Source organism: Rhamphochromis sp. 'chilingali' (assembly GCF_963969265.1).
Source record: "Rhamphochromis sp. 'chilingali' genome assembly, chromosome: 1".
In the NCBI taxonomy this organism is placed as follows: Eukaryota; Metazoa; Chordata; class Actinopteri; order Cichliformes; family Cichlidae; genus Rhamphochromis; species Rhamphochromis sp. 'chilingali'.
Genome location: NC_137929.1, coordinates 66,229,629 through 66,256,462, shown reverse-complemented (window position 1 = coordinate 66,256,462; position 26,834 = coordinate 66,229,629). Strand labels below are relative to the sequence as shown.

At 45.6% G+C, this 26,834-nt stretch overlaps 1 protein-coding gene across 1 annotated transcript; it reads right to left on the bottom strand.

The window, feature by feature from the left end:
• Nucleotides 1–15,289: 15,289 nt before the first annotated feature.
• Nucleotides 15,290–16,678, bottom strand: LOC308405218 (nuclear factor 7, ovary-like; the record flags this gene model as incomplete). Its single annotated transcript, XM_080895693.1, has 1 exon — nt 15,290–16,678. The coding sequence occupies one exon, from the start codon at nt 16,676–16,678 to the stop codon at nt 15,290–15,292; it is 1,389 nt and encodes a 462-aa protein (XP_080751819.1).
• Nucleotides 16,679–26,834: the final 10,156 nt, after the last annotated feature.

Genomic DNA, 26,834 nt, shown 5'->3' with positions numbered 1-26,834 from the left:
GCAGTCACACAAACACAGGTGGTGTTAAGGTGGATTCACTTAGTTACAGACAGTGGTGTTGGAACTAAGGGGTTGGAAACAGAAGCGACCGCTGGTGTGTACTTGTATTTTTTTCAAGATGGCGCCTGTGTTTGGCTTTGCCGCTTGTACAGCTCGCTGGTATAGTTTTATACTGGCCGCTATTGTCACTTGCAATATTATTTTTACCGTCCTATGTTTTGATTTTGTCTCTGCCACCAATACTTATGATCGGGGCATGATGTTGTATATCAAAGATTCAATGGAGAGCTACTGTGACAGCTGGGACAGTTACAGGAAATTTTTCCCTCCACCCTTTGTGTGTTCCTCACCTGACTGCATGTTACCGTACATATCGGTGGGATTTAACACGAAGAAAAGAAGAAGTAGGGGAACCAGGGCCGGTGTCCAGGTGCGACTGAGAAGGTACCGAAGATTAGCTTCTTGGATGTGGGAAGAATCCCGGTGCCTACGACCAATTCATCTATTGTCACCTGGTGCCGACGCTACACTGCAGTTCCCAGCTCGGAGTCTATGGTCTGATGGCCCCATGTTCACTTGGCGTCCCTCCTTCGACCGCCGTTTTGATGGCAGAGGTGATGTACCACTATGGATATTAGCTTCTGCTAGCCCTGAAGTCCCCGCCCGGCGTAACAGGTGTAGAGGTGCGCATAGGTGTTTATTTCGAGTGCCACTGCAGTCAGCTGTTGACTGCACCAACCAAAAGTCTTCAATCAGGTTTGCCCTGCTCAACACTCGCTCAATCACAAACAAATCGTTTATTTTAAACGATCTTTTTATAAAGGAATCTCTCAACTTCTTGTGTTTAACTGAGACGTGGCAACAAAACATGGATTATATACATCTGAAGGAAATTTGTTCGACTGGCTGCTCCGTCATCGGAACTCCACGTCTTTCGGGACGTGGCGGAGGTCTCGCTGTTGTGCACCAGGACAGATTCACATGCAGACTGATGAACTCGGATTCCTTTACCTCATTTGAACTTCAGATGATAAAGGTCGGCTCTTTGCACACCTTTTATTGTATTTTAATCTACCGACCTCCTGGCCCTGCCGGAGTCTTTTTAACTGAATTTAACGACCTCCTATCATCCATTATTAAATTAGAGAAGGTGGTAATGTTGGGAGATTTTAACTTTCATATTGATGATGCATCCTGTAATATGGCTGCTGACTTCATGACTATCACAGAGTCTTTTAATTTTATGCAGCATGTTTCTGGCCCTACACATGTAAAGGGTCACACATTGGACCTTGTTTTCTCCTTGGGTTTAAATATAAATGACATTCGTGTGGAAAATGTCCATGTGAGTGACCATAGCTGCATATATTTTAACTTGTCGTTTTATTTGGATCCCCCGGCTCCCAAAATAACGATTGAAAGGCGAATCATAAACCTGAATGCCGGCAAAAGGTTCTCTGCCATGTTTGACGCTGAAATGACTTACAATGATTTGGACTCTCTTGTCTCATCCTTTAATAACCAGTGTACTTCTATTTTAGACATAGTGGCACCTCTGAAAAAAAGTACTGTCCTACGTTTGAAATCTCATCCTTGGTTAAATGAAAACATTTGTAATTTCAGAAGATATTGTCGCAAGCTAGAACGTTTGTGGAAGGCTTCCAAACTTGAGGTTTATAAGTTACACCTTAAAGAATCTATCCTCTTGCTAAATGACATGTGGAAAAATGCCAGAACAGAGTATTTTTCACACCTCATAGCTTCAAAAAAGAAAGATCCTAAATTCTTGTTTAAAACAATTAAGAGTATTGTTTCTCCTGATGCTCCTTGTGCACCAGTTCACTCAACGTCCGACTGCAATGAGTTTATGAACTATTTCAGAAATAAGGTCATTGCAACCAGGTCTAATATCTCTCCATCATCTTCTCAATATCAAACTTTTAACTTGCTCTCCTCTGATACTTGGTCGTCTTTTACTCCTGTTACATTACAAGACATCAGAGGCCTGCTTTGTCATATAAAACAGACTTCAAGCCCCCTTGATGTCCTTCCATCTTCATTTTTCACTAGTGTGTTTGATTCCATTGGCCCCTGTATTGTGGAAATGATAAATACTTCTCTTCATACTGGCTCAGTCCCCAGCTTCTTTAAACAAGCTATCGTCGAGCCAATATTAAAGAAACCCCAGCTGGATCCATCTCTTCCTAACAGTTATAGGCCAATATCCAAATTGCCTTTTATATCGAAAATTTTAGAAAAAGTAGTACTAGAACAACTTAACTATTTCCTGGATAAAAATGCTGTTATGGACACTTTCCAGTCTGGTTTTCGTAAATTGCATTCCACTGAAACGGCCTTACTTAGAGTATCTAGTGATATCTTGATGGCAGCAGACTCTGGAGAATACACAGTGCTGGTCCTGCTGGATCTCAGCTCTGCTTTTGACACTGTAGATCACAGTATCATGATAAACAGACTCGAGAACTTGTTTGGGATTACTGGTGTTGTTTTAAAATGGTTTATATCATATCTGTCTGAGAGATCTTTTACTGTTTGCATGAATCATGTCACATCAGAATCAACAGTTTTGCCGTGTGGGGTACCTCAGGGATCTGTCCTGGGTCCAGTTCTCTTTTTACTTTATGTATTTCCCCTAGGCCAAATTATTAAGCGCTATAAATATATCTCCTATCATCTCTATGCTGACGACATCCAACTATACTGTTCCTTCAAAATGTCTGAGTTTTATAAATTGTCTAATTTAAGTAATTGTCTGACAGAAATCAACAAATGGTTATATGACAATTTTCTCCAACTAAACTCTGATAAAACAGAAACTCTAATTATTGCTCCAGACCATATGGTCCCAGAAATTAGACAGCATATCAGCTTCTTAGACCCTTACGTAAAATCAAGCCTTAGAAATCTCGGTGTCTTATTTGACAGCTCGATGTCGCTCGAGCAGCATTCTAAGCAGCTAGTCCGAAACTGTTTTTATCATTTACGGAATATTTCTAAACTCAGACTAATGGTATCAAAGCTTGAACTTGAGATGATTATTCATGCTTTTATTTCTTCTCGTTTAGACTATTGTAATGGCCTTTTTACTTGTTTTAACAAATCAGCCTTAAATCGTCTTCAGACTGTGCAGAATGCTGCAGCACGTCTCTTAACAGGCACCAAGAGACGATCGCATATCACTCCAGTCTTGGCCTCCCTTCACTGGTTGCCTGTAAATTTTAGGTTTCAGTTTAAAATTTTAGTTCTAACCTTTAGGGCCCTGCACGGTCAGGCTCCTCAATATTTATCTGACCTGCTGAAATCACATACATCTTCTCGGGCTTTAAGGTCATTAGATCAGAGACTGTTGGTGGTACCACGCACTTGTTTTAAAACTCGTGGTGATCGGGCCTTTCAGACTGTGGCACCACGGTTGTGGAATTCTCTCCCACTGTCTCTTCGCTGCACGGACTCCATTGATTGTTTTAAGAAACAGCTGAAGACATTTTTATTTAGAAAAGCATTTGATTAATTTCTTCTTATGCTGTTTTTATAGTTTTATTGTTTTACATTGTTTTATTTACTGTTATATTGTTTTATATTCCCATTTTCTGTGTTGTAAAGCACTTTGTGATTTTTATCTGTGAAAAGCGCTATATAAATAAATTTTACTTACTACTTACTTACTTACTTACTTATTTCCTGTAACTAAGGGTGTGTTTCACTCCAAAGTTCAGACATTAACCTGCCAGAAGTTGTAAAAGTTACTAATAAAGAGCTTTTATCTCATTTCACATGCAGGTCAGAGCATGAAAGCTGTGATGCAGCAGTTTGAAGAAAATTGCTGCTGATATAAAATATTTTTTTGTTCTTTTACAAATCATATAAAAGAGCAGAAAGAAAAGAAATAAGTGTAAAGAGTGCAGCAAAATGCATGTTTTAGTGTGAGTTGGTTCATCTGATCTGGTTGTGTAAAAGTCAGTGCATGACACTGAGTGTTACTTTTGTGTTATTGACACTCATCTCTGACTCAGAGAAACGATTTCTCCCCTGTGATGTTCACACAGTGGTGAGTTACATGTTTGTGGAATTTTCACTGTTTTATAGAATTAAATTTTCTCTTACTTTCGTTTTTCTGTTATTTACTAAAAAATCTTTCAAAGAAATAATGAATTCTCCACACGTGTTTGAAGGTTGGATGCAAATATCATTTGATCTAAAAGCCAAATATCTGCTGATGAAAACAAGGCCAGATGTTGAGCAGCTGTATTGCTGCATGACATCAGCCCACAGCAGCAGAGACCGTGGAGCCAACATGTGAGAAACAAAGCAACACGCTGAACATCTGAACCACAGCAGGAAGTGCGACTCTTTGTAGACCTGTGGACAGGAAACACACAGCAGGTCCTGATCAGTAACAGGGTCCAAATACAAACATGTGTTTATCAGCATCTGTATATATGAGCACACAGAGAGCTCAGCTGGACACACACTTCAGTCCTCCATCAAACACAATGCACTGTTTTCATCAGCTGCAGCCAGTGTTGGGAAGTAATGGAATACATTTACCGCCGTTACGTATTTAAAATACAAAATATGAGTAACTGTACTTCTTTACAGTTACCGTTTAAAAAGGTGGTATTCAGAATACAGTTACTATTTTTGGTAATTACACACCGTTGGAAACCCAAACAAAACACACATTAAGAGGCTCTAATGTCTGTGTCTCTCTCGTCTCATAATGACGTGAAGAAATAGTTTTTTTAAATGATTTAATATGAAGGCAAAAGGCAGAGTGTTACAGGCATCGCCCTAAAGAATGTAGCCTCATGGGCAGTATAGTCCGTGCTGCAGGGAGAATGGACTGCCTACCCGTTATATGTCTGTGAGCGAGGGAGGGAGAAAAAGGAAAAGTAGGAGCTGTCATCGAGCAGAAACGAGCTGGAAGCATGTAAATATAATAATAACCACTGCAGCCAAGAAGAGTGCCTGACGAGCCCAGTTGTAAGCAGTGTTGGGACTAACGCGTTATTAAGTAACGCGTTACAGTAACTACGTTATTATTGTGGTAACGAGCACGGTAACTAGTTATTATGCCAAAATCAGGAACGCGTTAGTCGTTACTGGGATTTAGATAGGGTCGTTACTCGTTACTTCGTGTGGTGGCTATCGCGGAGCTTCCACAGATTCAGTAACATTAGCAAGTGGTGGAGGCCGGCAGGTGGATGAAGGAAAAGGGAAGCAGAAGGAAAAGAGACCCGAGGCGGCCGCCGGTCCAAGTGTGAACTGAACTTCAGGTAAGAAGTTATGACCTGCAGTCTCTCCGGGTCAGATATGAACCAAGTTTAGGTGGAGTTTATTTTCGTTATGCTGACTTTTTCCGTACTGCGTGCTAGCTAGCATGATGGAGTTTCTATACAGCTGGGTGGTGCTATGAAGTTAATGATGTTGAACTTTATTTTGTTCATAAGTTATTAGAGTTGCCAACCGTCCCGTCTGGTATTCAGAGAAAATATTACGCGTTTCTTATTGAGGTGAAAAGGAACAGTTTGTCCCGTAATTCAGCTACAATGAAAAAGGCACAAAGCTGGAGTTATTCTGTGTCTTTGCTGCACAGCTGCCTCTTCTTTCATTCTCCCCCTCCCTCTCCTGTTTCTACTTCAATCATGAAACTGATCAGTGATCAGCTGATCGGCTCTCTTGTTTGTTTATCGCCCACTTTGCGCCGAAAGAGGAAACCAGCGGATGTCGCGCTAAACAACAGCAGCACGTTTGATCAGCTGTTGTTAGAATTTATTTAATATTAATTTCTAGTGTCAGCTGATGTTTGCTGGAGCCACAGCTGTAAACCTGCTGGTCATGATATCGGTTTGTATATCTGGTGAGAGGGAAACATGAAGATGAAACCAGGAGATGTCCTTACTGGATCATCAGAGCTGAACAGGTGATGGAGAAACAGGTTTACCTTTTAGGTGACATGAATGAGTTGAAGTTATGAACTGTTTCTGAGAGACAAATAACACCAGGATCCTTTTTTAAGTAGCTGACAGCTGGTAACTGTGCAGGGGCGGGTCTAGCAAAGTGTTGCCAGGGGGGCAGGTAGGGCATTAACAGGGAAAGGGGGGCACAAAGAAATACTTATATATCTTATTCTCATTTAAAATGTCTAGCTTTTAAAAAATAATTATCTGAATCTTGCAACAAACGATTGATAGATTGATGCATATATACCATCAAAACAGTGTACATCACTGTCACAACAGTGTTTATTTTCATTCATTGTTTTTTCCTATAATGGTGGGCCTCTAGTCAAAATGTCCGGGCCAATTTTCTGTCCCAGTCCAGCCCTGTATGCAGCTCATCTGCAGTCTGGTGTTACCTACATCTTCCTATTCAGAAGGCAGAATTTCCGAGTTCTGAGTACAATCAAAGCACCACGACTGCAGTTTTTGTGTTGGATGTAAAAGGCGCACATGACACTGTGACGTAGGCTAGAATCATGACAGCAGTCAATGACGGTCCAGGCGTGGGATTTCTCTTGTGAAAATGTGCACATTATCTTTTCCTTTCTATTGGTAGGTGGCACAGTGCACTTGTGGCAAGTAAGCAAGCTAGAAGACTGGCAAAGTTATGGAAGAAACACATTAACAAGAGAATTCTGAGTAAAACCAAAGTTACTTTCCCTAGTAACTAGTTACTTTGAAAGTAACGAGTAACTTGAAGTAACTGAGTTACTTTTGAGAGAAGTAACTAGTAATGTAACTAAGTTACTATTTTTAATTAACTTACCCAACACTGGTTGTAAGTAAGCTATTAAGACTCGACTGTACACCGTGTTCGTGTTTTCCTCTGAAACTATAAGCTCCGTTGAAGCAGCCATTCAACGCCTCTCTCTGTCTCTCGCTAGCAAAGTTGACCCACACAACAAAGTAAAGCTAGTTTTCGGCTACGAGCCCGACACGAACCTGATGTATTAGCCAGAGGTCCCTTTACTAGTCTTTATATACGCGCTGAATAGTTTTCTATACGAGATCGCTGCAATAAGTGCACCCTTACCTAATGTCCACCTACTGTTACTCATTTATATTAACATTTAAAAATCTAGTTGGTATTGGTATGACGAGTAACCTTCAGTAATAGCAATAAATAACACAGCAATAGTACATTCATGTAGTTGTAAACAGCATGATAATATATTAAGTGATCCAAAGTATTCAGAATACGTTACTTTCATTGAGTAATGTAACGAAATACGTAACGAAATACGCTACAAAATACATTTTGGGGCATTTATTCTGTAATCTGTAGTGGAATACATTTTAAAAGTAACCTTCCCAACACTGTCCATCAGCAGTGGACAGTGTTTTATATATATATATATATATATATATATATATATATATATATATATATATATATATATATAAAAAAAACACCCAGCACGCCCCTGCGGGCGGTTTATCCTTCAAGCTCGGATCCTCTACCAGAGGCCTGGGAGCTTGAGGGTCCTGCGCAGTATCTTAGCTGTTCCCAGGACTGCGCTCTTCTGGACAGAGATCTCCGATGTTGTTCCCGGGATCTGCTGGAGCCACTCGCCTATCTTGGGAGTCACCGCACCTAGTGCTCCGATTACCACGGGGACCACCGTTACCTTCACCCTCCACATCCTCTCGAGCTCTTCTCTGAGCCCTTGGTATTTCTCCAGCTTCTCGTGTTCCTTCTTCCTGATATTGCTGTCATTCGGAACCGCTACATCGATCACTACGGCCGTCTTCTTCTGTTTGTCTACCACCACTATGTCCGGTTGGTTAGCCACCACCATTTTGTCCGTCTGTATCTGGAAGTCCCACAGGATCTTAGCTCGGTCATTCTCCACCACCCTTGGGGGCATCTCCCATTTTGACCTCGGGACTTCCAGGTTATACTCGGCACAGATGTTCCTGTACACTATGCCGGCCACTTGGTTATGGCGTTCCATGTATGCCTTGCCTGCTAGCATCTTGCACCCTGCTGTTATGTGCTGGATTGCCTCTGGGGCATCTTTACACAGCCTGCACCTGGGGTCTTGCCTGGTGTGATAGACCCCAGCCTCTATGGATCTTGTGCTCAGAGCTTGTTCTTGTGCTGCCATGATTAGTGCCTCTGTGCTGTCTTTCAGTCCAGCTTTGTCCAGCCACTGGTAGGATTTCTGGATATCAGCCACCTCCTCTATCTGCCGGTGGTACATACCGTGCAGGGCTCTGTCCTTCCATGATGGTTCCTCGTCTCCCTCCTCTTTCTTGGGTTTCTGCTGCCTGAGGTATTCACTGAGCACTCGGTCAGTTGGGGCCATCTTCCCAATGTATTCTTGGATGTTCGTTGTCTCATCCTGGACTGTGGTGCTGACACTCACCAGTCCCCGGCCCCCTTCCTTCCGCTTAGCGTACAGCCTCAGGGTGCTGGACTTGGGGTGAAACCCTCCATGCATGGTAAGGAGCTTTCTTGTCTTTATGTCAGTGGCTTCTATCTCCTCCTTTGGCCAGCCTATTACCCCAGCAGGGTACCTGATCACGGGCAGGGCGTACGTGTTGATGGCCCGGATCTTGTTCTTACCATTCTTTTTTCCCTTGCCCACCAATGCCTTCTTGTTCCAGTAGCCCACTTTTCGTCAGGGTGCCCTGGTTCCTCAACACCTGACGCGGACCTTGTTGATCCGGGCGACGTCCGAGCCGGCATGCCTTCATATTTATCTGTCTCGCTCATGTCTGCGGTAGGCTTGCTTAGCATAGGGGGTCTAGCCTTAGGACCCTTACTGGATACAGACGCCCCAGGCAGGAATCGAACTTGCGATCCTCTAATATATATATATATATATATATATATATATATATATATATACACACACATATATAAATACAGAGACAATATAAATAAACTATACGAAGGGGATAAGTAGAATAAATAGGAATAAAAAATAAAAATACAAGTGAATTGCACATTTCAAGTATTGAGGTCTATTGCACTGTTGACTATTTACAAAAGTATTGCACAAGGTATTGCACAGTGAGGTGAAGAGGCACTACAGCTTAGTTGTTCCCCCCTCCTTTGTCCTCCTGTTTCCTGTTTCCCCTCCCTCTCCCCTCCAGAGAGGAGTTAAACAGTCTGATGGCGTGTGGGACAAAGGAGTTTTTAAGTCTGTTAGTTCTTGTCTTGGGGAGAAGCAACCTGTCACTGAACAGACTCTTCTGGTTGTTTATGGCCGTGTGCAGAGGATGCCTGGCATTGTCCATAATGTCCATCAGTTTCTTTAAGGTCCTTTTCTCTGCCACTGTCACCAGAGTGTCCAGCTTCATGCCGACCACAGAGCTAGCCCTCCTGATCAGTTTCTCCAGCCTGCATGAGTCCTTCTTTGCTGTGCTGCTCCCCCAGCACACCACAGCATAGAAAAGTACTCCAGCAACCACCGACTGGTAAAACATCCTCAGGAGCTTCCTGCAGATGTTAAAAGACCTCAGCCTCCTGAGGAAGTACAGTCGGCTTTGGGCTTTTTTATACAGGTGCTCTGTGTTGCATGACCAGTCCAGTTTATTGTCCACCCACAGCCCGAGGTACTTGTACTTGTTGACCACCTCCACCTCCTCCCCCTCTATCTGAACCGGCACTGGACCTTCTCTGGACCTCCCGAAGTCCACAACCAGTTCCTTAGTCTTTGAGGTGTTGAGTTGCAGGTGGTTTGTGTGACTCCATGCGACAAAGTTCCTCACCAGACTTCTGTATATCGCTGCTGTGGGCCCGGTTCAGGGTCAGGGGTAAGCAAATAGGGTAAACATGGATACCCCCTATCACCAAGCAAGTAGCCAGTGAACTCTCCTAAGACAGAAGGATACACTTCAGTTCAAATGTCCCTGTAGCAATTGGTCTTTATATATTTTAAAGTATTTTCAACTCACCATGTCCAAGTTTTGTGCTCAGTGTACATTCACGAAAAATTCGTGAGTCATGAACAGAGCCTGGCCACTTGGCTTCCACATTTGTGATAATGTTGGCAGCATCACATATGATCTTCACAGTGCAGAGAACACAAATTAGCATCCATTACTATAATGAAATAATTTGTTAGTTTGAAATGCTACAGGGAACTATGTACCTGTACATTAATGCTGTGGAAAGACTTCCTGTTCACATAGTCTCCTTCATTTACTGAAGGAGCAATGATTGGAATGTGAGTGCCATCTGTACAGCCAATCACGCCTGGGAACCGTGAAAATAAATGTAAAATTTAAGTAGTAGTTCAAGTATCACCACATCATGAATTAAGTTTCGTTCATCCTGATACCTGCAGTTTTGTGGAATCCCTCTTTGATAAATCTTGTGGGTCTGTGACCGGGGAACACCACAAACGAGTACAGGAGACGTTTCAGTGCAACTGTAACATTCCTGACTGCCCGACAGACGGTAGCCTTGGAAACGTGCTCAGCGTCATCAATATTATACAGAAAGCTCCCGTTTGCAAAAAACCGAAGTGCAATACAAATAATATGTACAGAACTGAGAGGATGTCCGCGATGTGTCACATGAGCAATATTAGGCCTGAGGATGTTATTCAAATAAATTATAGATTGTGCTGGAAAACGGTAACGTTCACACAGAAAATGATCAGGAAATGATAAAATGTCCAAACGCGCTCTAATCACTCTCTCCCGGCGGAGAGCTCTGCGGAGAATTTGGGCTTCAACATCTACTGGCTCTTCAAGGAAGGGGCACGCCATGTCTGACACTTCCTACAGTCAGGTTTCCGACAAAGAGGCGAAGAACGTCAGGGTTAGTTGAAGTAAACCTGCTAGGGAGCAGGTTAGCTTCACGGAGTGTGTCGTCATAGTAACTCACTCAGGATCAATCTAAACTCGCTTTGTGAAACCGAAAACCCAGAGTTTTCGTTAACTCAGGGTATACTTACTCAGAGTTTGCACTAAACCGGCTTCCTGAAACAGGGCCCAGTAAGCTTGTACTTTAAAAAACAAACAAACTAGTCTTTTTTTTTTTTAATTTGGCAGAGTTTAAAAGAGTAAATTTTGCTTGTCCCTCTACAAATCACTTTCTATATTTTGAAAGTACAGTGGTATTCATATCATATGCTATCTGCTTAGCAGGTTAATTAATTAAATTGACAGAAAAGGGGTTCTGTAAACTGTGCATATGCTACAAGCTGATTAGCTGACAAGTGGAACAGCTGTGTGTTTGTTTCAAGGTGACCAGCAGCTGACTCCACCCAAAGGAAGTGACCTCACCCCTGTTTTATTCATTGAAACAGGATGATGAAAAGCTGTGAGCGAGCGTTTTGAGATGTAAACACTCACTCAAGAAGAAAAAAACTGGATCAGACTAAAAGTAGCCAGTTGTTTTTATTTTCACTTATTTACAGGATGGCTCATTTCAATAAAATCAATATGAAACAGTAGAAGATGGAAACCTGCCAGATTTGAGCTAAACTGCTCATTTCCATGTGTCGTCCATGGGCAGGTCACATGACTCTATCCAACATACAAAGACACACAAGAAAAGCCAGAGAAACAAAGACAAATCCAAACAATCCATCATACTGAGTCAAAGTGATCACAGGTCTGCTTGTTGGAAATTACATTAAACGTTACACAAAGAACAAAAAAGAACTAAACTTCATAAAAACTTCACAAATGATGCTTTAAATGAAAAATAAATCCCTGTAAATAATTCAACAGGTCACATGTTAGAACCACCTTAACTAAACTCTGTAGCCGGTCACTGTGGTTTGTCCCAGCAGCTCTTAGGAAACAAACTGCTAACTTCAGTGTCAGCACACACTGTTAGTAAACTATGCAACACTGAATTCAGGTTTCAGTTGTGTTAAGTTGTGAAGTTGTGATGAAAGTCTTCTTACTGACACAGGTAGGATGGTCAGGCGTCCTCTGTTCCTTCACCGTTCATGAACTGTCACTTATAAAATGCTGCCAAACATCAACTACACTCAATAACTAAACGTGTGCAGGTTAAAGTGATGGACGCCCAGATCTGCACTCCAAATACAAACAGACTAAAGGTGTTTCCTCCAGAAACAAAGACAATATTTACAAAGGTCTCACAGGTAAATTGTGAGCGATCACAGCAGCATCTCATCCTGACTAACAGCTTTTAGATGCAGGGAGAGCGTCGTGGTTCAGAGGTGGTTCAGCAGATGATGAAGGCCTTTCTGTTGCATTGTGTAGTGCTGTGGAGGCCATGATGGTCGACTGGGTCTGCTTCTACTGAACTCACAAACACTTCTGAGGTATTTACACCTGAAGCCTCATTGAATGTGAGTCAGAAACAAACGGCTCAGCTGTGATTAATGGATGTTTCCCTGCATTTCTATTTTCACACAGTTTATTTCTTACAGCAGGAAAACTGAACAGAATGTATGTAAGAGGTCAGAGTGAGGATGACGTCACTTAATACAGGAAATACATGTTTGTCTGTTTTGATGATGAAGGACTTCTTCAGCTCTGTAAACAGCTACACTTGAGAGGACAGAGGTGATTTCATGGATCAATAACAATGTGTTTATCAGCTTTCATCATCGCAGTGCAGACATGACGTCAGATCTATCAGAGTGAAGGCCGTCTCTCTGATGACGTCACAGAGCAGAGTCCTTCTGTCCAATAAAGGATCTCAGATCAGCTGCTGCCATCTTGTGGCCACAGTTGGTTACTGTCTCTGAAAGTTGTCTCATGTTTCCTGTTGTCCTGCTAACAAAGGCTGGAGCTCATCATGCTGAGAGGGCAGCAGCATTTTGTGGCTCTTCACACATGTTCATTATATTCTGATGATCCTGGATGGAGACAAACTACAGATAAGTGTGTTCAGCCCAACTAGTTTATCTCATTACAGCAGTTTGATGTTTCCCTTTGAATCCCCCTGAAGATCCTGACAGTGAAGCACGTACATAATACTCCAGCCTTTCAACTCTGAGCTTATTTAGTTCTATTAATACACTGAAATCTCATTTGTGTCATGAAGAAAGTCTTTAATCAAACAGAATTCAAAGATCAGAAACATTTCATATATGGAGTTAAACATGAATCATTGTTTCAACAACATATTTATTGTTGTCATAAACAGACAAGAAGACAACAACAAACTGCTCCTCCCATTCAACACATGTCAGTCCATATCCCAGCAAACTAAATCATCTCCATTTACACATCAAATAGAAACATGAATCACTTGTAATGATCAGTGTTGGGGAGTAACGGAATACATGTACCGCCGTTATGTATTTAAAATACAAAATATGAGTAACTGTATTCCGTTACAGTTACCGTTTAAAAAGCTGGTATTCAGAATACAGTTACTTTGTTGAAATAAATGGATTACACTGCGGTACTTTCCTGTTTCATTTTGTCGCGGGTCAGGACTGTTTGGGTTTTGTTTGACAGCTACGTTCTGTTGTTCCAGGCGGCAGCGTTACGGTTGCCATGGTTACGACGCTCTCTCTCTCTCTCTCTCTCTCTCTCTCTGCGACTGTGTGTTTCCTGGGTGAGAGAGCGCCTTTTCGTTGTTGTTGTTGTTGTGCTAAGCTAACAGGCAGAATGCTACAAGCATAGCTCTAAAGAATGTAGCATCATGGGCAGTGTAGTCAGTGCTGCAGGGAGAATGGACTGCCATACACGTTATGGGTCTGTGAGCTCGAGGAGGGAGAAAAAGGGGAGTGGAAAGGTACGAGTTGTCCTCGAGGAAAAATGGGAGCTGGAAGCATGTAAATATAATAATAACCACTTCAGCCAAGAAGAGTGCCTGACGAGCCCAGTTGTAAGTAAGCTATTAAGACTCGACTGTACACCGTGTTCGTGTTTTCCTCCGAAAACAATAAGTTCCGTTGGAGCAGCCTTTCAACGCCTCTCTCTGTCTCTCGCAAGAAAAGTTGACCCACACAACAAAGTAAAGCTATTTTTCGGCTACGAGCCGACAGGGACCCCGCCGTATTAGTCAGAGGTCCCTTTACTACAGTTCAGAGTCGCGGACCTTCAGTAATAGTAATAAATCACACAGCAATAGTACATTCACGTTGTTGTAAAAAGCATGATAATATATTAAGTAATCCAAAGTATTCAGAATACGTTACTGTCATTGAGTAACATAACGGAATACGTTACAGAATCCGGTTGTTCAGTGATGACGCGATGAATCCTACTTCCGGGTCTAAAGTAGTCTGCATTTAATATGGCTTTTGTGTTGTTAACATGTTTAATGTTATGTATTTTCTTCTATTTGATCTCAAAAAGCTCCTAAAACAGTCAGTGATCACTGTTGACCTCCCTCGGCTTTTATTATCGCTAATCATTTATTTAAGCTCAGTTTTTAAAACCTTAGGATGTAACTACAGCCCAGCCCATGCAGCAGTATATGAATGACTAACCTCGTATTGTGGATGGATTATCTCAGTTGTTCTCCTGGCTGAAGTTTGGTCCTTTTACAGCGATTACATTTGTTCCTGACCACCGAGAACACTCACGTTAACTTTTATCGAGTGGAAAAAAAGTTAGCTTGTTTATATTATGCTAACATAAATGTGTCGCTAGCGGTCATGTAGCACATCATTATATACCAGCTAGCCCAACTTCAGTAACTCTAAAAACGTCACTGCTGTTTAATTTTCTGTCTTCATTTATGCTGGAAGTGATAACAGAGCTGTACGTTTTAATTTGTTTCCAAAACCCCGCAGTCAGGACATGCTATATTGTATTTAGATAGAAGCTAGCGAGCTAACTCCCTGCTAACTTCTAACTCCGTTAAATGTCATAAATTCCGTTTTCATGGATGCCTGGATGTTAAACTCAATTGTTACACCTGGTAGAGCAGAACGCTGATCATTTTATTAAAGGTGAAAGACTTTAGACAGTTTTTCAACTCTCAGTAATGCCATAGTGATCGTTTGATATATGGACCTGCAGCGGAGTTTAGGCCCAGACACGGCTAGTGACGTCAGACTGAACAACCGGATACATTTTGGGGCATGCATTCTGTATTCTATAATGGAATACATTTTAAAAGTAACCTTCCCAACACTGGTAATGATTAGAAACTTGATAGAATTTCAAATCTAGTTTGGGGAGTCATTCAGTGAGAAACAGTGAAATGATTTTCCATGTGAAAAGGTGGACAGCAGAAACAGAAAGAAACAGTGAGAACTAAAAGAGAAACAAAGAGCTTTGGAACAACGAGGCAGCAGGAGGACAGCTGCAGTTTAACAGCTTCAACTCACTGACAGGAAACAACATTAGAAACATCATCATCCTCAACTCATCTGCTGCACTGACACTGACACCTTCAACGGCAACACCTTCACTGTATCATTAGTGCGAATGTATGGAAACATCCTGTGAGTGAAAGTGTGTGTGAAGGTGTGTATGTGTGTGTTAGTATCAGGATCAGAGAACGACAGCTTTCCTCTGTTCCAGTCCAGATTCACTCTGATCCTCTGGAGCTTCTTCTCTACTGAGAGAGCAGTTTCACATGATAGTGAGCGTGCTGAGTATTTACCTGTAGAAAACCATAATCTCCATAATCCAGACTCAATGTATCCCTTCCTCTGCACAGACTCTGCTAGCACCCCCAGAGCCCACCATGTACTGTCTCCAACCTCGACATCCCAGCTGTGAGTCCCTGAGTTAAAGCCCTCAGAGCCCAGGACACAGCAGGAATAATCAAATCTCTCTGGATTATCAGGAAGCTGCTGCTTCTCTCCTCCTCGTCTCACACTGGTCAGATCTTCAGACAGGATGAGTTTTGGATGAGCAGTGTTTGGGTCCAGAATGAGAGGAGTGTAGGAGACCATGTCCTTCATGTTGTTCCAGATGTTGAAGGTCAGGTTGCCCAGGTGTTTGGCCTGGTCTATCAGAGCTCCTGAGGGCAGCTGTGGATCATCCAGCAGGGGGCAGCGCTGGACTCTTTCCACTGCAGCCTTGTAGTTGTGCAGGAATGAGATGTCTTCAGCTCTCAGCTCCTCCTCTGTGGCTCTGACTGTGTCTGAAAGAGCTGCTATCTCTCTGCTCAGAGCCTCCATCTTCTCCTTCATCATCCCACTCTTCTGCTCCTCTTCCTCCCTCAGTGCAGCCAGCCTGGCCTCCTCTTCCTCTGCTAGAAACTGGTGAAGCTTCTTAAACTGCTCCTTAATCTGCCTCTCTGTGTGTCGGGCCTGGACCTTAATGTGTTCTGCTGTTTGATCAAACTTCACTTGAACTTCTTCACAAACCTTTAACTTCTTCTTTAAGGGCTCCAGAGTTTCCTGAAGTTCCTTCTTGTGTTGTTGTGCAGCTTCATCGATGGGTCTGAATCTGTGATTGGTGTGTTTTTCTGAGTCTCTGCAGATGACACACACTGGCTGCTGATGGTCCAGACAGAAGAGTCTGAGTTTCTCAGAGTGCAGACTGCAGAGAGCCTCTGAAGCTCTCTGATCTCTCTCCTGTAAGAACGACTCACACAGGTTCTTTAAAGCCAGGTTTGAAGGTGGTTTTGACCGTGAAGATCTTCTCTTACAAACTGGACACTCGCGTGTTGGTGTCTCTTTCCACTGTCTCTTCAGACAGACTTTACAGAAGCTGTGGCTACATGACAGAAGAACAGGATCTCTGAAGACCTCCTGACAGACCGGACAGCAGAGATCCTCCTCTGATCTGGAAGCCATTGAGTCTGTGAGTGAAGCTGAAAGCAGCAGACAGGAAGTACAGTCAGTCCTGGCTCCCCTCCCTCCTCTACCACCTTCACTGAAACTTACTTTGAGTCGTGTTTTTGCTCAAACTCACATTCAGTGTGTGGAGCGTCAGCAGCTTGAAGCAGCAGTGTTGGAGTTTTCCACTTTTCTCTCCTGTAGCTGGACTCACTCAGAGGAAGCTGCTAGTTTGGTCTGAGTTCAGTCTGATCGTCTGTGCATCTCTCTGCACTGAAGAAGAACAACATCCTGTTTCCTGGTTTGTAGCATTTCAGTGACATAGAGGCCGGAACATCATTCAGCGTGAGTGTGACAGCAGAGTGCAGACGTTTGTTGCAGATCAGAAACGAAACCTTTTCTTAAGCGTAGAAAATAAACTGTGACTCAGTGGTGCAGCTGCTTGGCAGTTTTTATTTCAGACTTTGTTCTGGTTATTGTTCAGGTTCCACAGCAGTGGGAGTGTAATGCAGTCACACAAACACAGTTGGATTTACTCTGGAGAACTTCAAGACATGGTGAGGAGGTAATTTAGCCATGTAAATCAGCTGTATTGGATCAAGGACACATCTAAAACCTACAGGACACCGGCCCTCAAGGCCTGGAGTTTCCCCATGCCCGAGTTAATGTAACAGCAGCTACTTTTCCATCAGACCAACACCAACATCAAATTCTGTCTGATACAAACAACACTTCTAGATGGAATTTATCCTTTGATTTTAAGTCCTCCTCTTTATTCTCTGAAACACACTTTCATTCATTCATTGATTATTTTAGTCAGAAATGTTGTTTGTTACTATTAAACATGAAATATTAACATTAAAGAAGATGTGATGAAGGAATATTTGGAATATCTGGAGCTCTATTAAGTCATGTAATAACAACATGTGCATCATAGTGCAAAAGTAACATAACAAAGCTTTGTTCAGACAGTTACCTTTCAGTCGATTCACTCGGTATAACACATAAATATTAGAGATGGACCGATCCGATATTACGTATCGATATCGGTCCGATACTGACCTAAATTACTGGATCGGATATCAGAGAAAAATAAAAAATGTAATCCGATCCATTAAATATCATGAAAGCACCTCACAAAACTTGCAACACGCCGTAACTTGCCTCAGAATGTTAGCAGGTCGGAGCAGTATGCATCACGTGATAGAGCGGCTGTGGCCTGTCGGTGGTCTGGATAGTTTTGGAGCTTCGTTAGCAAACCGCCATTTCATCTCCGACAAAATCATCCCTGAGAGAAGTAAAGCAAGTGTGTAAGTCCATCTCTGAATGTTTGTAAAGCATTCCTGCGTTAAGCTTAACAAGCACTACCTCTTCTTGCTGCTACTTCAATCATGAAACTGCTTAATGATCAGCTGATCGGCTGTCCGTCTCTCTTGTTGGTTTTTGGTCCACTTTGCACCAGAAAGAGGAAACCAGTGGATAAAAAACAGCAGCACGTTTAAGCTTGATAAGCTGTTGTTAGAATGTATTTAATATTACTTTCTACACCAGGATCTTTTTCTACATAGCTGACGCTGGTAACTGTGCAGGGGCGGATCTAGCAAAGTTTAGCCAGGGGGGCCGATAGATATTAACAGGGAAAAGGGGGCACAAAGACATACTTTTATTTCTTATTCTCGTTTAAAATGTCGAGCTTTTAATAAATAATTATCTGACACCCAAAGTTTTAATTTGATGTAAAATGAATAGAAGTCAATTACTGTATATAGTAACTATTAAGTCTAATATATATACCCTAGTAAGCTATAGTACTTTTTCCTTTGGGAAGGTACCATCTGTGCAGTCTGCAATTTTGTTGAAGAAAGATGTTGAATCTATTTAATATTTCTTGTAAAATAATTGATTTCTGTGCATTTTTTTTCCAGACTGCATCAATTTAAGGTTGATTAGGTCGATTAAGCATCATGAGGTGGAGCGTGAGGGGTGGGTCCCTATTTTTTATTTATTTATTTTTGTTGTTGCTGGGAGTTGGAACCCTATTAGTTAGGTTGCTTAATATTTACGTTAAGTACTCTTTAAAATACCAGAATAGGGAGGATGGTTTAAGTTTATTAGATTGATCAGTATTGCTGAACTATGAAATATTTTTTTTTGCATACAGGTATAACAGAATAGCTTTAGTGTAGTGTTGTTGTTTTAAACTTATACAACTTATACAAAATGCAGCAAGATATTTAAAAAAACAGTTTTGTTGATTAAAAAACACTACATCGGATTCATATCGGTATTGGAAGCAGATATCCAAATTTATGATATCGGTATCGGACATAAAAAGTGGTATCGTGCCATCTCTAATATATATGGGATATCACGCTCCTTCACGTGTCCTGGCTGAAGAAACCTTTATTCACGCCTTTAAGGCAGATGACGTGTGATGACACATATAGCCACTGTCATCACAGTCATCCCTCAGTTCTTACGCTCTTCAACTCGCCGAGAACACCTCTGCTGAGTTGGGCTAGCTAACTGCTGCTAGTTAGCTCCGTTGTCTGCAGACTTGAACTTTGCTTAACTGCCCCTGTTGGTGTTAGCCTCCACCGCGCAGTTGGTGTGTAGGCTACCCGTGGAGCGTTTATTTCAAGTTTTTCCCGTGCAGTGTTTTGCTTTGTGTTTTGTTATGGACTTCAAACCGAAGCGAGCAAAGCAGAAATCTTCTGATCGCCCCTGTCCTCAGGGATGCCCTTTCTCTTTGCACGACAGCAACTAGCACAATGCCTGCCCTGTCTGCCTGGGGATCGTCAATGCTCGGAGAGCGTTGACGGAGCCCGAAGCCTGTGCGTTTTGTCGCCAGTTCCGGCGCTCGACCCTGGAAAGACGGGTGACATTTGTGGAAAAAGTGCTGGGACGCTCGGCTGTCGCAAGGCAAGACCCTCACCTTTCCGAGTCTGGAGCCCCAGCTTTCTCTGAGTCCAAAGACGAGGATTTTCCGGTCGATGTCCCTGCAATTAGCTGGGCTGACCACATGGAATATGTTGACGGGTTAGCCGATGACGAGCCGGAACCATGCAGGAGCGCTGACGGGCTTCAGCAGATGGAAGCTCTGCGCGACATCATCCCCAGACGTCAGCCCAAGCCCGCAGCCAGCTCTCACAGGCCCGCCACTCCTCTAATGACTGGCAAGAGACCAGCGCCCACTGCTGAAGTGGGTGTGCCACCAGCGAGAGCACATCCTCCGGCCCGAGCTCCACGCCAGTCAGCCTGGAGCAAAGGCCCACCCTCGGGCCCCCGGCGGGACCTGACGTCCAGGAGGAAGAAGCTTCAGCCCTCCTAGCTGTGGCTTAGAGTGGAGAGGGGGTCTAGCAGCAGGGAGACGCTGTTTTTACCCCTCTGTTGCCGCACAAGAGGTGCCGCTTAAGTTCTGTTCAGGTTGTCAGCCCCAGAAGGTGTTGCACTTTCCTAACAATGTCTCCCAAGCACAAAACATCTGCACACAAAATGCCTCAGGTAACCCTCTGTTCAGGTGTGCTAAATGTTCAGGTGACCACATCGAGTGTTCCCGCTGTTTTTCATTGTTGTGTCCCAGAAAAGGTGCCTCCAACAAAATGTATGAATGTACATGTGTCATGGTCCGTGGTCCTGTGCCTGCGAAATGCGTGATGCTCGGGTAGCCACACCCCCGGGCTGGGCCATCACCGACACATCTGCTCTCCATCGCGGTGATTACATGAAGAGCTACTTAACCCGGCGCTGACGGATGCTCCACGCCAGTCCGTTACTCACCTCACAGTGGTAACTAGACTTCCCCGAAAGCGTGCGTTCACTTCTGGTTGGAACTGTGTTTAATCCGCCTACTTGTGTCCAGGTTTCGACCCAGCATCCGGCGTCTGCCACCTGCCTGTCCTCCGGCTCAACTGGATCACTCGGTGCATCATCTGGCCCATTCGCTATTCCCACGGACTTCCTGCTCACGGACTGCCACACTTCCCTCCCGAGCTCCCACTGTCCTGCTCTATCGTAAGCCCCCCTACTCTGACTCAGTCCTGATGTGTTTTCCCCGCTTCCCGGCTCCCTACTAATCCTCTCCCCTTTCTATTGCAGCCTCCCACGGTCCCGATCCCGGCTTCCTCGTGTCATTTTTTTCCCCGGGTTTTTAGTTCCTCGTTTTGCTCCCTAGTTTTCCCGGGTCGCCTTTCGTTATTATAATAAAGTGTCTTTTTCTGTTAGCACTGAGTCTGCGACTGGATCCTTTTGTGCACGCGCGGCGCGGCGCATGACAGTACGGACTGGCCAGAATGGATCCAGCAGACCCAATACGTTCAGCTATTAATAAGCAGGGTGCCATGCTCGGCCAACACGATCAGTTGCTTCTCTTACTTCAGGATCAGTATCAAGAGCTTAGCGGGAAACGGGGAGAAATGCACGCTAAACAGCCCGACCCCGGCATACCGTTGTGTGACGTTGTGTTTCCACGGCGAATTGGACCAGTGTGGGGTTTCCTTTTTCAGTGTACCCTTTTCTTCAGTCGCTCGCCACTCGCCTTCCCCACTGACGCGGCCAAGATTTCCCACTTTGTGGGACTGCTGGGTGGAAGGGCGTTGGCGTGGGCTGAAGCCTATGTATCTTTTAACTCGATACAGAGTTGCGACTTCGATGACTTCCTCGAAGAATTCAAAGCAACTTTCTCCCCGCCAGTTTCCGAGGATGATGCTGCTCAAAAGCTAGTGGCGCTCTGCCAGGGCCGGTGTAGTGTTGCGGAGTATTTAGTGGAGTTTCGCACAGTGGCAGCCGCTGTTGGCTGGCCCGATTCGGCCCTAAGGGGCATTTTCCTACGCTCCCTGAACGATCAGATGAAAGATCAGCTCGCGTTTCACGAGGCAGCTAAATCATTCAAGGATTTGGTGTCACTCGCCCGTAGAATTGATAAGCGTCTACGGGAGAGAGAGGCTGAACGGCAGTCCAAGCCACCGAAACCCGTATTGTACCCAGAACTTCGCGTGTCACCCCCCCCTGCCCCCATTTAGCTCTCCAGCGGCGTGCGCTCGCTCACTGTCTCCGCCGGAGCCGATGCAGATCGGGCGCTCTCGGCTCTCGCCGGAGGAAAGGGAACGCCGTTTTCGGGCCGGGGACTGCTTATACTGTGGGAAGCCGGGACACCGCATCGCCAGCTGCCCGGTTCGCCCAAATGGACCAGCTCACCGGTAGGTTCGGGGATACGGGTGGGCAGCCCATTAAATGCTATTAGACCCCGATTAGTTGTGTCCGTTGCCATAGTAACCAACAAAAAGACTGTTACATGCAGCGCATTAGTGGATTCTGGGGCGGAGCAAAATCTCATAGATGAGAAGCTGGCTAAAGAGCTGGAAGTACCACTCACTCTGTTGGAACCTCCCCTCCCTGCGTCAGCGCTGAATAAACAAGTGTTTGCTTACATCACCCATCAGACTGCGCCTGTGAAAGTAATCACTTCCAGGAATCATAACGAATCACTTTCATTCTTTACCTTCCCGTCTCCCGACACCGCGCTCGTGTTAGGTTACCCGTGGCTGCAAAGACATAATCCCCACATTGATTGGGCAGGGAGCAAGATCGCCAGTTGGAGTTTGTTCTGCCTAGCTAATTGCCTGAGATCAGCAGTTCCTGCTGCACCAGCTAACCTGACCCCACTTGTTACACAAGCACATGACCTTTCCTCCATCCCACCCGAGTACCATGACTTACAGGAAGTGTTTAACAAGGACAAGGCTTGCTCTCTGCCACCTCACCGCCCCTATGACTGCGCCATTGACCTGCTACCTGGTGCCCCGCTGCCCTCCAGCCGGTTGTACAACCTGTCTCGCTTTGAGAGGGTGTCGATGGAAAACTATATCCAATTATCACTCGCGGCCAGTATTATTCGACCCTCTTCTTCCCCTGTAACTGCAGGCTTCTTCTTCGTGGGGAAAAAGGACGGTTGATTACCATTGATTACCGGGGCTTAAATGACATCACTGTAAAGAACAAATACCCTCTTCCGCTGATTAACTCTGCCTTTGGATCTCTCCAGGAAGCCACCGTTTTCACGAAACTGGATCTGCGAAACGCGTACCATCTGGTCCGGATAAGGGAGGGGGATGAGTGGAAGACCGCTTTTAACACACCACTGGGCCACTTTGAGTATTTGGTTATGCCATTCGGCTTAACAAATGCCCCTGCAGTTTTTCAAACTCTAGTGTGCTCCGAGACTTCCTGAACGTGTTTGTTTTTGTATACTTGGATGACATCCTCGTTTTTTCCAGGACCATGGAGGAGCATCGCATTCACGTCCGGAGCGTCCTGCAACGGTTACTGGAGAACAGACTGTTTGCCAAAGCAGAGAAATGCGACTTCCAAGCCTCATCAGTTTCCTTTTTGGGCTATATCTTAGCAGGAGGGCAGGTGAAGACGGACCCAGCTAAGATCAAGGCAGTTCTGGAGTGGCCAGTCCCGGATTCGCGGAAGAAGCTTCAAGGCTTTCTCAGGTTTGCAAACTTCTACCGACGCTTCATCCGAAACTACAGCCACGTCGCCGCGCCCCTCACTCGCCTCACTTCTTCTAAGGTAACTTTCACCTGGCCCCCAGAGGCCCACACAGCATTCACTAAATTAAAAGAATTGTTTACTTCGGCACCCATTCTACTCCACCCCGACACCACCAAACAATTCATCGTTGAGGTGGACGCGTCCGACATGAGAGTCGAGGCTGTTCTCTCTCAGTGGTCTGGGCCTCAAGGTAAGCTCCAGCCGTGCGCCTACTTCTCTCGCCGGCTCACTCCTACTGAAAGAAATCATGACGTAGGCAATAGGGAGCTCTTGGCCATAAAACTTGCTTTGGAGGAGTGGCGCCACTGGCTGGAGGGAGCCTTTTCTCATATGGACGAACCATAAGAATCTGATTTTTCTGAGGACTGCTAAAAGGTTAAACTCCCGACAAGCCCGCTGGTCTCTGTTTTTTACCCGCTTTAACTTCACTCTCTCGTATCGCCCAGGTTCACGGAATGTCAAGCCAGATGCGCTCTCCCGTCAGTACTCCCCAGACACGGAAACATCGTCACCAACCACCATTCTCCCCCCAACCTGTGTGGTGGGCGCCCTCTCCTGGGATGTTGAGGAGGTTATCCGCCAGGTCCTCCCGGGCGACCATGACCCAGGTACCGGACCGCCTGGATGGCGTTTTGTCCCCGCTGCCGCCCGTGGAGCGGTAATTCATTGGATCCACACTGCACGATTTTCATGTCACCCTGGCGTGAGTAGAACCATTGATCTCCTCAAACGATATTTCTGGTGGAAGACTTTAAGAAAAGATGCGAGGGAGTACGTGGCTGCCTGCGCTGTTTGCGCCCGCAATAAACTATCCACTAAGCACCCAGCGGGCCTGCTCCACCCGCTCAGCACTCCTCACCGGCCTTGGTCTCATATTTCATTAGATTTCGTTACGTGTCTTCCTCGTTCCTCGGGAAAGAGCGTCATCCTCACCATCATCGACCGGTTCTCCAAAGCCGCTCACTTCGTCCCGCTAACAAAACTACCCTCCGCCTCTGACACAGCCCAAGCCCTAATTGAGAACGTGTTCCGGCTCCATGGTATTCCCCTTGACATCGTCTCAGACCGAGGCCCGCAGTTTACTTCACAAGTATGGAGGACCTTTTGTTCCATTCTGGGCACAAGAGTTAGTTTAAGCTCGGGTTTCCATCCGCAATCTAATGGCCAGACTGAGCGGCTTAACCAGGAGCTTGAGGCTGCGCTACGCTGCGTAGCGTCCCAAAACCCCACCTCCTGAGTCACCTATCTACCCTGGGTGGAATACGCACATAACTCACTTACCTCGTCTGCCACTGGTTTGTCCCCGTTCGAAGCTTCCCTCGGTTACCAGCCTCCACTTTTCCCTGAAAATGAACTCGATCTTGCAGTCCCCTCTGCACGGCATCATCTCCGGCGCTGCCAGCGGGTCTGGCTCAGGGTCCGCCAAGCTCTCCTGCGGACGAAGGAACAGCACACACGCCATGCCAACCGCTGTCGAACCCCCACCCCCCGAATATCGGTCGGGGCAGAGGGTCTGGCTAGCTGCCAAAAACGTTTCGCTGCACGTGACATCCCGAAAACTGGCCCCCCGCGTCATCGGCCCGTATGAAGTTGATGCGGTTGTTAACTCAGCGGCAGTTCGGCTCAAGCTCCCTGTTTCCTGGCGCATACATCCCACGTTCCACGTTTCCCAGGTCAAACCTGTCCGCCGCAGCCCGTTGTGCCCTCCGTCCGAGTCCCCTCCTCCCGCCCGGCTTATCGCCGGTCACCCGGCCTATACGGTCCGGCGGATCATGGCTGAGCGCCGGCGTGGGCGGGGGTGGCAGTTCCTAGTGGACTGGGAGGGGTACGGTCCTGAGTACCGCCTCTGGGTTCCGCGTTCCTTCATTCTGGATCCGTCCCTCGTCGCTGACTTCCGTGCTTCTCTCTGCAGGCCGCAGTCCGGTCGGTCGCCTGGGGGCGACCCTTGAGGGGGGGCCACTGTCATGGTCCGTGGTCCTGTGCCTGTGGAATGCATGATGCTCGGGTAGCCACACCCCCGGGCTGGGCCATAAACCTGCTCTCCATCGCGGTGGTTACATGAAGAGCTACTTGACCCGGCGCTGACGGATGCTCCACGCCAGTCCGTTACTCACCTCACAGTGGTAACTAGACTTCCACGAAAGCGTGCGTTCACTTCTGGTTGGAACTGTGTTTAATCCGCCTACTTGTGTCCAGGTTTCGACCCGGCGTCCGGCGTCTGCCACCTGCCTGTCCTCCGGCTCAACTGGATCACTCGGTGCATCATCTGGCCCATTCGCTATTCCCACGGACTTCCTGCTCACGGACTGCCACACTTCCCTCCCGAGCTCCCACTGTCCTGCTCTATCGTAAGCCCCCCTACTCTGACTCAGTCCTGATGTGTTTTCCCCACTTCCCGACTCTCTAGTAATCCTCTCCCCTTTCTATTGCAGCCTCTCATGGTCCCGATCCCGGCTTCCTCATGTCATTGTTTCCCCGGGTTTTTAGTTCCTCGTTTTGCTCCCTAGTTGGTCGCCTTTCGTTATTATAATAAAGTGTCTTTTTCTGTTAGCGCTGAGTCTGCGTCTGGATCCTTTTGTGCACGCGCGGCACGGCGCATGACAACATGTTTCCATGTTACAATCGATAAAGAGTGTTGTTTATTCTCAAACAGTCACAAATGCTCAGCCTGCAGGCAGAATGAGTTAGGTCAGGCAGGTGATGCTGTCCCCTGCAGACACACTGGGGGGAGACAACGCCCCGCCGACGGTGCTGCAGGTCAGCCGGCACGCTGCTCACTTCCCTCAGTGGTGCACTCGCGCACCCTCTCCGTGTGTGCTGCAAACCATTGCCATGGGTCACTGGTTGCAGTTCCAGGTCAATCCACCTCGTTTCCAAAGAGTCGTAAAGACGACTTTCAACACCGAGGTGGCCATGATACTCAGAGAGGAAATAAAGGCGCTATTGCAGAAAAGAGCAATACGAGTGGTCCCCGCTTCGGAGACAGACAAAGGTTGGTACAGCCGTTATTTTGTTGTTCCGAAAAAAGGGGCAGGGCATCGTCCCGTCCTCGACCTGCGAGTCTTGAACACGTATCTACGAACGTACAGGTTCATGATGCTAACACTCAGACAGCTCTTGAATGCGGTCAGCCCGGGAGATTGGTTTGCAACAATCGATCTTGCAGATGCTTATTTTCATGTAGCTATACACCCGAAACACAGGCAGTTTCTGAGGTTTGCATTCGAGGGCGTAGCCTACGAATACCTAGTGCTGCCGTTCAGGCTGTCGCTCGCTCCTCACCTTTACGATATGTACCAAGGCAGCGCTAGCACCCCTGAGAGAGACAGGCATCCGCATCTTAGCCTACCTAGATGACTGGGCTCTTGTAGCTTGCTCCAGAGAGCAGGCGGAGACACAGCTGTCACTGGTTCTGTCACATATTCAGACACTGGGGTTCAGTGCGCATGTGCCAACCAGCATGCAGCCTGTTGCAGTCGCTCCTGCTTTTTCTCTTAGATTAACTCTGTTTTCTTACGTATTCTTTATTTTCTGACTTGTATTTAATGGAGCACAGTAAAAAAAATAATAATTTCCCCTAGGGATCAATAAAGTATTCTGATTCTGATCAGATTCT